Here is a 12496-nt window from a genome sequence, read left to right as displayed (position 1 = left end):
AGCACCGAGCCCTGAGGGACACCACTCGTGAATGATTTGTGTCATCCAATTATAGCATCCAATAGATGAATCTTTCAAAAGGCTAGGGGGATGTAGGAAAAAATAACATACCTTTTTCAAAGCTATTGGTAAGAAAATTATAAAAGTGTAGGCACTACAAGATACAAAGTTCAGAATGTTGCAGGGTCAAGTGATGAAAATGAGCCCTAAGTAGACACTAGTTATTCATTTTAGTTCTTATATGGAAATGGACTTAAGAAATTACAAGTTAGTTTCTGAACCAGACCTACCTCTCCCTCCAGTGACCTAAGGTGAGAAACTTATGTCTTGTTTAACCTGCGCATCTCCAATAATTGCATTTTGGATCATTAGATTTTCCTAGATTTTCTATACTATCATGCTCTCATAGTATCTCTTTCTAACCAGGTAGTGATTCTGCCACAATGGTGAACTGCCTTCACATCTTAGCTCAGTCTCTTGACACACGGTGAGTTTGCAACGTTTGTACCAACTGCGAACTATGTAGGTGTCACAGACGTTTTCAGGAGCAGTTGGATTGTCTCTGCATTTTTGATTCCTTATTTGTAATTAATTATATGAACAGTATCATTAATTCAGATAGTGACCTCTATATTAGCAGATTTCATCTAAAGGTTTCATTTTTATGTTCAATGCCAGTCATAAAAACATTGAAAACTTTTGCTGCCCTTTCCAAGGGTGTTTGAAGACTTTACTGGAAGATATAAACAACATAAACTTTGGAAGTGCAAGTGTCATTAACTGTAGATGTTGAGATAGTTTACTGCATTTTGGAAAATTCAGCATTAGAAGTATGCAAAATGTATTAATATATGGGCGCAGTTATATTTGCTGACTTTTCCAGTTTACCATTTAAATGCTTATGTAGATTAAAACACAGACCAGGATAGTTTTCCAGTGGGAGCTGTTTGTGACCTGATCACATTATACAGCAGCCTGACAGTGAACTCATTGAGAACAGCAACGTTGGAAAGCTTCGATAAGGGGCTGGAGAAGAACACAAAAAAAATAAGGAATGGGACTGTGATGCTGGTATTACTGTTGTGTTTTCTAGATTTAGGGTGCTTTGAAGATAGAAAAGCATGCATCCTTAAGGGATTAAGAGTTATTTTTCTTGAGCACACTGTATGGAGGAGCTTTCTCACAAGCTATGACGTTTGCTGAGAAGGCATTTTCTTATTCGAAAGCAGATAAAAAAACCTGGAAGGGCAAGACTGTGGAAGCCAGTTCTTTGTTGTTATTATTTTTTATTAAATACTCCAAGCTAATTGTTGCTTACACCACTCTGTAGACAGGACTGTCCTTTTCAGTTCATAATGCAACTGATACACGTGTGTCTTCAAAGACTGAGAGAATATAACTAACATGAAATATATATATCCATACAACTACTAAAGCTCAATACAAAGTTAGTAATTTTTACCATTATTGTTTTTCAGAACTGTTATGAAATCAGGATCTGAGCTTGTTAAAGCTGGATTGCGTGCCTTTTTTGAAAATGCAGCTGAAGACCTGGAAAAAACTTCAGAAAATCTTAAACTTGGAAAATTTACTCATTCACGAACACAAATGAAGGGTGTTTCACAGAATATCAATTATACTACCGTAGCATTGTTACCGATCTTGACATCAATTTTTGAACATATTGCACAATATCAGTTTGGAATTGATTTACTTTGTAAGTCTTTTATTTTTGAAGTGTGTTTTTTTATAATAGCACCAAACACATTTTAGTAAGTATTGCATGAGTTCAGAGGATGATACTCTGTTTTCAGTAGCAGACATGCTTAGTACTTGATTTCTGGTGCATGTTTATAAATAATACTAATTAACTTTCAAGTTAATTACGGACAATATTTCTCCAAACATTGAGAGAAGTTAGAATTTCCCCGTAAGTGATCTCTTGACAACTGTGTGGATGAGACTAGTTTTCTATAGAAAATTAAGTTATGCTCATTTTTGTTACATACTTTTACTTCATTAGATTAAAGGAGACAACTCATTATTTATTATTCCTTCTGCATTTTTTCTTATATTTGAAAACCATTTTAATTCTTTTGATTTTAATGTTCCTTATTTTCAACACCATTTGGTTTAAAGTTACTGAAATGCCTCCTTGAGATTCAGCAATATGCGGTTCCAAAATTTGGTACGTGTTTGGGTGATCACAGTTTCAAAGCAGAAGATAATTAAAGGATTGATAGCCATGAAAAGACTTTCTTTAAAAAGATAGGGGAGCCTTTAGATCATGTTTCTAGCAGTTAGACACACAGACTGACGTGATTTAGCTTAAAATTCTACTGTGCTAGTGTAATACCCACAATATCTTATTAACAAGTATCTGCTGGCCTCTTAGAATGTCTGATGATCTGTTGGATTTTGTAATGAATGTAGCTGAAAGACCAGGTATCAGAGAAACTGGAGATAAATAACACGTGTGGAGCACTGACAGCCTAGAATGTTCAGTGATACATATGCTAAAAGTTTTAGTTACTGTTTATCAGATTGTGTAAAACAGATGTTTAATATTTGGAAGGTAGCCTTTAGTTGAAAAAATTCTGATAATCTACTTTTTATTTTCTTCTAGTGGGCGATGTACAAGTTTCATGTTACAGAATTCTTTGTAGCCTCTATTCTCTTGGGACTGGGAAGAACATCTATGTTGAAAGGTATTGTGTGAAAAACTCAGAATATAAAATTTTCTCTTCTTTAGGTGTTGTATAGGTAATAAAGCAGTTTGAATGAAAGGTGAAGCTGAAAGAATGTGAGAATGTTTAAAATACCCTGTAGCTGGAGGGTAGTTGCCTATACTTTAGAATTCAGTTCCACATGACAAAACTCAGCACTGAATGAAAGCAGAGAACTCATCATGTATATGGCAGTGTATCTGGAGGGAGTTTATTCTTACTATAGGGAAAGCTAAATTTTTCTGTAGATTTACATCAAGGTTGAAAAAGTTTGACTGCTGCATCTTGCCGTGATAAGCAGGCTGAGTACTAAGTAGGTTGCATCTGTCTCACACTTAAGACTACAGAGAGTTCTCAAAATAGTTGTCCTGAGCATAAAATCCTGAGCATATGTAGAGCATTTTGACAGCCTTTAAGTGTACAAAGGCAACCACTTTAACAGTTACTTGTGTTGTAAAGAGTAGACTGTACAATTTCTTTAAGTATCTAGTTGCTATGATACATTCCAAGCCCTGGATTTTAGATCCTCTTCTGATCCTCTTCTGTCCACCTGTCCTGGTGGACAGACGCTTTCCTCCCACTCTTTATCCATGTATGTGTGTGTGCCAGCTAATTCTTACGTATACTCATGTTCAGTCCTTTATACATCCATCACTAAATTATAAAGCTGTACTCTTTCTTTCTTCTGTCTGGGCTTGAAAAATCTTAAACACTCTTTGACACAGGTCTGGTAGTCAAAATAGGAAGTGCCGTACGCCCTTGTTAGAAACTAGCAGTCATGGTCTGCTCACAGGAAAAAAAAATAGGTGATTGTGTTTGAGTTGCCTTTCGATGAGAAGAGCTCACAGCATAGACCTGCACTTGATTGGCAAGAGCTGTAAGCCCTGGATGGTTACGTTCAGTGTTGTTGTGTTAAGAGCATCGCTTTTTCCTACTGCAGTTATCCTCATAGAAGATGTATCAGAGGAAATGAATTAGTCTCCTAAGGCTGTGTGAGAGGTTTCTAACTGTGGATTTCATTTAGCTTCATTTTCACTACTCTCTCAGGCTCTTAAATTAAGGCTGTAGGCACACATCAGTGTCTAGGTGGGAGGTAGGATTTCAAACACACTGCTCAATATTTCAGCAAAAACAAGACGTGAATGATTGAGCTGACTTGAACAGTTATTCAAGTTAAACAATATTCAGATTTAGGATCAATGGGCAATTTTTCTCCTAGTGAATTTTGGCAGGGACATCAAGAAGTTTTACCTTCCATTGCAGGATGAGTCATAGTTCACTTTTTATAGGTGAATATCACTTCTTATTGCTGAAATAGTTCAGCTGATTCTACAAGACTTCTGGCTGCAGGGCTCAGGACTTAGTATAAGTTGAGTTGCTGCTGCTGCTGCTGCCTTCTGGGAACAAACTACCAGTATCAAGGGTTTTATCCTTTGTACCAAGACTGTGAAGTTTGTTTAGGATGTTAAGAGATGTTTCTGATTTCCCCGTGGACCTTTCTTCACTAAATTTCTCTGTAGCTCAATAAATGTTGAGGACTGGATGCAGAATGCAGTAGTCCTTGGCTACTTTGAGCCCTAATGCTCTGCTGGCAAGTGTAGTATTGTTACTGTAGGCATTCTGGCTAGGAATTCTGTCCCCAGGTGCTCATTTCTTCCCATACACCACATCACAAGTCCTAAATCTGGGGTTGAAAAATCCCTTTTCATACCCTTGGATGTGTCCATATCCTAGTTTAATCAAACCAAAACTATCATAAGAATCCATTCTTTGTGCATATTCTAGCCATGTTTTCCATAGTTTGTAGTTGCACAGTTGCACTACAGTTGCACAGTGGAGTAGTTTACCTTTAATATACAATACCTGGTCTAGTAGAGGTTCGTTCTTTTTAAAAAAAAATAATGTTTTTTACCACTGTAATTTCCAGTAAATCTATTCATGTGAAAAACACAATTTTTCAGAATTGTCAAATAGTTTCTAATGTATTAAAAAGATGAACTAAAGTAGCAATAAATGTTAATGCTGCTTTATAATAGTGCATGCTAGACATTGAAAGCCTAGTGAAAGACTTTTCCTCTCAGGTGACTTTTACTGTCTCTCCTATGTAGGCAGCGTCCTGCACTTGGTGAATGCTTAGCCTCTCTTGCAGCAGCCATTCCAGTAGCATTCCTTGAACCTTCTCTCAACAATTACAACCCATTGTCTGTCTTCAACACAAAAAGCGCAAGAGAAAGAGCGAGTAAGTACCGTTCCTCACACACAAAAGGTATTTGCATCTCTAATAGTAATAAAAGGAAATTGTAATAATGAAAAAAACCTATTCTATGCCTCAGTAGAGAACACATACTATTTCTCTTTCATTACTTGGCATTTTAGCCTAGCTCTGCTTTGTTGAGGCTGTTAATATTGTTCCCTTTCTCGCAGCATTTTTTGGATTTTTCTGAAAATGATGTTTGAATTCTTTTCTGAAGCTATGTATTGTAATATTTGAAGCTTAGTCAAAGATCATATCTACATTACAAAAAATTCTAACAAATGGTACAGCCGTGTTCTCACTAGCAACATACAAGAGATGTGATATCTTATTCATGTGTACAGGAAAATTATCTGTAGTTTCACTTGCTTTTCTCCCGACTTACTCCTTATTGGGCTCTCATATCTTAAAATATTTCAGTATTTTCCTCATTGATCTGTGTAAGAGTAATTTCCTGTCAAAATCATTGTTCCTTTAAACAACAACAGAAAAAGTAGGTAGATCAATTCCATATGCTTCCTAAGTCTTTTTATATAAAAGCAGTAATGGAAAAGCATGTGCTAGCCCTTCCTTCTTGTGAGCTCTACTTTATAGAAGCAGCTGTGGTGGAAGAAGAATTTTGCTGAAGTGACTGGCATTAGATTATGATAGATTATTAATTGCTAAATAAGCACCCTTCAGTTTCTAATACAAGCTTCTGGAATTCTTTCCCGACATTCTTGTTGGGACATAGATGTGCAGAGTTTGTGAACTAGGTGCAGTTTATTTTTGAGCTGTTCTGTTTCTTTTTCCCAGAGATGGATTTAATCTTTTTGCAAACCGACATGAAAGTTGGTGAATGATTATGGAAACAATGGCCAGAGTTTATTTAATAGTGATATAAGCGATCAGTTTTGCACTTTGACATAGCTGACCTGCTCAGCAAATAATTTCAGGACACTTTATGGTAATGCCATATCTTTATGGTAGCTATTGTCAACATCAGTGCTACATGCATGTTACCAGAAAGACATAATCTGAGGCCCAAGTATGCCCTGAAGTCTTACTATAGTTACGTCTACCCAAAATGGTGACAGAAAAAAAACCTGAGTGACAGTGTTATTTGTATTTAGGTTTTAAATGTAGATGAACATAGATGTTTACTTATATGTTGTTGATTAATCTTTTCCTTCTCTACCCTTACTTGCAGTTTTAGGTATGCCTGATACTGTAGAAGAGATGTGTCCAGAGATCCCTCAGTTGGATGGACTAATAAAGGAAATCAATGATTTAGCAGAGTCTGGAGCAAGATACACTGAAATGCCTCATGTAATTGAGGTTATCTTACCCATGCTATGCAACTATTTATCCTACTGGTGGGAAAGAGGGTCTGAGAGTGTTCCTCAAAGTGCTGGGCCTTGCTGTACAATGATAACGTCTGAGCACCTGAGCATCGTTCTTGGAAACATTTTGAAAATCATTAACAACAATCTGGGAATAGATGAAGCATCTTGGATGAAAAGAATTGCAGGTATTCTAAATATTTTTAACGAGTAATTATACCTAATAATATTTAATTACTTTCCTACACTTTACCGAATTACCCAGTGATATGATAATGATAATAATAATAATTTGTAATTAAAAAGAGCAGGAAAGAAAGATAAGGAGTAGATAAGTAACAATAAGCGAAAGATATTTCAATTTTTAAATGTTTTTGTTATTATTTTTATGCATACACCGCACCATCAGTGCAAGCAGAGAACTTTCTATACAACATAATGGATTTTGAAAATATACCCTTCTCTATGTGCTGTATAAGAGCCTTAGCATTTAGTTTGGAGTTGTGAAGAATTCCATTGATTTTCAAGACATCAAATAACTGAGTATTGCAGTAAAGGGGTATAAGTCCTGTGATTACTGTTAATGAAATATCAGGGCAAAAGGGAAGGAAAGTGTATATGGTGAAATAATCCCAGGAGTAAACCAAGTTCAGAATTCATTGCTTTGCCTGAGTAACTCTGCCAGCTATTAATTGAGCAGAAAGATTTCTCAAAATGTCCTGTAACATTTAGTAGCTAGCAAGCTAAAGAAGTTTACGGTATCCAAATTTTATCATTCATCTTACACAGTGTAAGATTGTAATATGCAGTAAGGTGGTTCAAGAAAATCTACGTAAAGGTAATAATTGCCTGCTACATTTTAATGCCCTAGTAGTACTGGGCATTCAGCATTATTTTAAATACTGGAAGGTCTTTAATAATAATAAGGATTCCATTAACATTTACTAAGTTTGCTGCTTAAATGTTGAGACCATTGCTTGCAGTTTTGTAATAGCTGCTTATTTATGTACTAGTATACATATTCATGTACATATATTATGTATTATGTACTAGTGTGTTTATTAATGTACTAGTGTGGGTCTTACAAGTAATTTTTTACTTAGGTGGTCTGCATTTTGCTGCTAATGCTTGTACCAAAACAGACTTGTGATCTTGAATTTGTCCATTATCTTCATTTTAGCTTGCCCAATGCAAAATAGGTAAAGAAATTTTTCCAGAACAGTCTTCTGACTATTTTTGGAAATTGTGTAAAAAACCACACACCCAAAAAACCCAACCCAAACCACCAACCGAACAAAAATTAAAAAAACCCAGGATTTTTGTGAGGTCTTTGTGTCTCAATCCCTACTTTATTTACGTTCTAAATTAGGAACATGTGACTTACCAAAACCATGGTAGTTTAATTGACATAATCTGAATTTGTAGTAACTGGCTTTTAATCTCTCAATACACACAGCTGTTACAAAGCTATATTCATAGATCTATTAATTTTATGATGCTTCAGAAATATGTGAAGCACTGTGACCTTTATGTTTTCTAGAACTGCAGAGTTTGTATTAATATAATGAAAAACATAAATTGTGCATTAATCATAGGATTATCTATATTTTTATGTATATCTATGTTTTATGTATAGTTTATGCTCAGCCCATCATCAGCAAAGCTAGACCTGATCTACTCAAATCTCACTTTATTCCAACGCTTGAGAAATTGAAGAAGAAAGCTATAAAGATTGTGATGGAAGAGGAGCAGCTGAGAGCAGATAGTAAAAGTGACACCCAAGAAGCCGAGCTGCTCATTCTAGATGAGTTCGCTGTTCTTTGTAGAGATCTTTATGCCTTCTATCCAATGTTGATACGTTACGTAGACAACAACAGGTAAATAAAAACTAATAATTAAACTCGTACTTACTGGGTAATATACTGGAGTCCATGATCAGCTAATCGGAAAGAAATGCATTTAACATTATGCTGAGAATCAGATCCTGAGTATTTTAAGATTCTTAACTTACAGGATAATGTACCTGGAATTCACACCTTTTTCTCACGTGCATTTGTCTTACCTGATTGTGTTGTAATTGCACTGTTGTCACTGAGAATGCATATCCTTGCCAGACATGTTACCATGCTGCCACATGCTACCACAGCCCAATGACATTACAAACGAATATGCATTTTGAAAATTAAAAAAAGGCTGAAACCCTTAACCGTTAGTGAAGGGATGAAAAACTGTTGAATAATTCCATTTGTAGATAATGCTGCAAAGATGTTAATTGCTTGTATTATTTTTTTTTATAAGTTGGAAATAAAAAGTGTTTGGGCAACTTTGTGTATTGCCTTGGGATTTGCCAGAAGTTTTTCTCCTCAATCATTTACTGAAAGATTATTCTGTGTCTACATTTTCCCTTCCCTTTGTCACAGAGCATCACCCCAAGGTGTTCTTCAGAAAATTTTCTGAAGTATCTATAGTATCTCAGTATCTACAGTATCTTAATCCTATCCTTGACAACATTCTGTTCACAATCTTTGTCCACTTCTGTACACAATCATTGTCCACTCCTATTTTTTAGTGTCAGTATCTATTAGGCTAGTTTGGAGCATTTTCATTGCATGCATGATCATTTATACTGTGAACCAATTTATTACACTGAGAATTACTTCGTTTTTCTAGATGAATTCAAGGATTTACTATGTCGGACCTGGTTGGAAAGAAACCACTTCATATTTTTTAAAACTACAGATATAACTGGACTGTTGAAAAATCCAATTAGAAAGATAATAAGCAGAAATGATAATGTTATAATTCCTTCTGTGTCTGTCATTAGATGCCCACTTTTTGTATGGTCATATTAATGCATTTTAATTTAGAGACATACCAGAGGGCTGCATCTGTTACTTCATTTGCCCACATTTTCTGCACATTCTTTTGGAGACAGACACAGATTGAAGTTGTATTAGTTCCTGGATTACAAAAACAAGCCAATAAAAGCAGTCTGTCCTTACAGCTCTACCCAGTCATTCATTTCCTTGTGCTCTTCCTTCTCTCTCTGTTATAGTGTTCCCTTCTGGATCAACGGAATGTTATGATAACAAAGTTTTCTTGGGAGGAGGTGGGGTGGGAGGGCAATAAAAACCCCACAGATAAATATTTTGAGGATGAGTGCTGCTCAGCCAGATCTGTTTTCTAGTCTGATTAACACAATAGGCCCGAAGATACGTGTTGTCACTATGGGGTGGCAGAGCAGGCAGAAATAAGTAGCCAAGAATTAGGAGTTTTGTTGGAAATGGATTATTAAACTGCCATGAAATATGGTCTCTCTAACCATGATTGTGGAAAAATGAAGTGATATGCATTATATTCCAAGATTAGATTTACAAATGTAACCTGATCTATTAAATAGAGAGTGTTATATTTAGTTGTCTTGCTTTAAATATCTCTCTTTTTTTCTTAATTAGACCCAATTGGCTAAAGAAACCAGATGCAGATTCTGATGAACTCTTTCGAATGGTAGCTGAAGTTTTTATCCTGTGGTGTAAATCACATGTAAGTTAAGACGTATACTTTTTCTTCCATTTCATTCTGTCTTTAATTGTAAACATGGTAAATGCAGATGAATTAAACTTGTGGTGATGTTGTTTTTATTTTTCATATTTAGAATTTCAAAAGAGAAGAACAGAATTTTGTGATTCAGAATGAAATCAACAATTTGGCATTTTTAACAGGAGATACAAAAAGCAAGATGTCTAAAGTAAGTTAATAGAAATTTGTGAATCAAACTTTCAGCATTTGTTTAGTATGTTGTAAGAAGGCTCTGAAAATCTACTCAAACTGCCGCTGCTATGCCAATAGAAGAAACAAAGTAGTTTTGCTTCTTGATGATAGACATGACAACTGCTATGCAAAATATAGGATATGTACCTTAGAGTTACTTATTAAATGTCTGCTAGGTATTCAGACCGAAGGTTAAAATGAAGATCTTGATCCAAAGAAGTTACATGTGTAAGAGAATATGGGTTGTAATATATGGGTTGTTGATCTTTCAGGAAAAAAAAAAAAGGGTAGACTGGTTTATAACAGCAAGTGAAGAAACATTGGTTTCCTGATCTTTTTCTTGAGAATGTCAATCAGTATTGTTCTGTCAACTTTGATGGAGGAATGCTGCCTTTCCATATACCTCTTTATTCATAAACACAGTGTGCCACATGTGCATTGTTTTTCTTGTTTCTTATTAATGCCCACATTCATTTCTCTTTTGTTCATTTTCAACATGACAAGATGCTGACATGACAGCTGCAAAGTACATTTGTTACCTGTTTAATAGAGAAAATGCATGTTGTCAAGATAAAAAAATGCCACTTTGACATTAGCTGAGGAAGACTGCCTTACTCAGCTTAAGCCAGTTGAAGTCTAATTCCAAATTAGTGTTGGTAAATGTAGCAAAGATCCCTTTCTTTTATTCATATTTGTAATGTTTTTGGAGTAATTCTATTTTCAAAGTGTTCCAGAGAAGTGGTGGGGTTTATTGGTTGTATTTCACTATATTCTGATTGGCTAAACTAGCTACTTTAATTCTAGTTTTAGACAAAAGAGAGTCAGATAAAATGTGCCATCACATTTTGTAATTCTCCTTAAAATTGTTTACTCCTATTATATTTTTTTAAGTTCTGAAACTTGGTTAAGCTAAACCGTGATATTGTAGAGTTTACAAGCAAAAATGACAGATTTTCTGCTCATCATCAGCTCCTGACTGAAACTGAACAGCAATTCATTCTATATAGAAAGTTCCATATTTGGAAAAAAAATGTTTTTTTTAATGTGTTGTCGTGTTTTCAAGATGAAGCTGCTTGAAATTGTGTGATAGAATTGAAATGTTTGTATTATCCTCATTAGTGAGGTGAGTAGTGGGCACAGTCCAGGCTATTTGACTATCGGTTACACAATAACAGAATCAATCACTTAGCCCTCTACTTTTATCGTATGAGAATCACTACACATGTATTTAATACATATACTTGGCATGAGGAGCCAAGAATCAGGTGTACTTTTAAAAAAATATGTAGATTATAATCATGTGATTTAATCTAAATTGTATCTCACTCTGCAGCATTGATAATAGGATAATATGATATAAACCACTAGTGTCATATTTTAGTCAGTCTAGCATGGCAGGAATGACAAATCTTTACAAAATAAAATATAGGTATCCCTCCTACTCCTTCAATTTGGATAAAATCCCTCGAATTTAACATTAAGAATCTGTATTTGAAAGAGTTTAGTTTTGAGATTACATTTTCAAATATACAATGTATATATTTAAATATACTGATCTATTATGTATAAATATATATTTATACATAACATGGATATAGATGCGTATGTCAATGTGCTTTTCTTCATATGGCTATACGGTACGAGGAGCTTATATTTTTTTATAAGCATGTAATTTTTTTGTAATGTATTAATACCAAATCATAGCATTCAAGGACACTGTGTGTGGTTATTGCTAATATAGGAGGAAATAATTGTTTTGTTCATGACTGAATATTTAATTAATATAGTACTGTATCTGCAGGAGTCATTGCAGAACAGCTCATCATCTGGATAGGCATTTGTTTCACAATAACTTAGATGCCATGATAAAGGACGTGAGGGATCTTTCAGAAGTGTTGGATTGGTTTTCTACATATAATTTCTAAAGAGAAAACTGGTAACATTTTATAATATGTAATGTAAACACTTTAACACCAATGCATTCCTATAAATATACATTTAGATCTAAATATTTTTTTAAGACTCTATAGTTTAGAATAAACACGAAATACTCTGAATAACTGAATTTCAGGGTTTCTTACAAGGTTTAATACCTAGATCCTCAGAGAATATTCAGTAGAGGACATTGCTTAGGGAACATTGTTTTTATGATTTCTTGCTTTAATATTAACATTCGGCTCAGAAAGTAGTATGCTAACAGAGTAATTAGCACTTTCTTCTTTATCACTGTTCCTCTTTATTCACATTTCTAGTGGAAGCGATCATATCCAGTGTTTATTAATCATGAGAATGTATAGATAACTGTGAATATGAGCACTGGCTGTTAACAGCTGGCCCAAGCCAGAACAGGCTCTTAGAGGAGTACGGCCTCATGCTGATCTCAGGCTGCTTTAGACAACTGTCTGTCTTACAACAGAGAATTA

General features: G+C 34.8%; 1 protein-coding gene across 1 annotated transcript in view; it reads left to right on the top strand.

Annotated features, from left to right (window-relative positions):
• Window positions 1–426: 426 nt before the first annotated feature.
• RYR3 (ryanodine receptor 3) overlaps window positions 427–12496 on the top strand; it is a gene marked incomplete at its 5' end in the record, with an annotated part of 50781 nt that continues 38711 nt past the window's right edge. Inside the window, 8 exons of the mRNA XM_009870765.1 lie at window positions 427–487; window positions 1479–1717; window positions 2627–2708; window positions 4835–4965; window positions 6170–6490; window positions 7939–8179; window positions 9758–9845; window positions 9958–10050. Coding sequence (XP_009869067.1) covers window positions 427–487; window positions 1479–1717; window positions 2627–2708; window positions 4835–4965; window positions 6170–6490; window positions 7939–8179; window positions 9758–9845; window positions 9958–10050 — 1256 coding nt within the window. The remainder of the gene's footprint in view (window positions 488–1478; window positions 1718–2626; window positions 2709–4834; window positions 4966–6169; window positions 6491–7938; window positions 8180–9757; window positions 9846–9957; window positions 10051–12496) is intronic.

This window comes from Apaloderma vittatum, unplaced genomic scaffold, assembly GCF_000703405.1.
Source record: "Apaloderma vittatum isolate BGI_N311 unplaced genomic scaffold, ASM70340v1 scaffold2716, whole genome shotgun sequence".
Taxonomy (NCBI): Eukaryota; Metazoa; Chordata; class Aves; order Trogoniformes; family Trogonidae; genus Apaloderma; species Apaloderma vittatum.
This window is presented reverse-complemented; position numbering and strand designations above follow the sequence as displayed.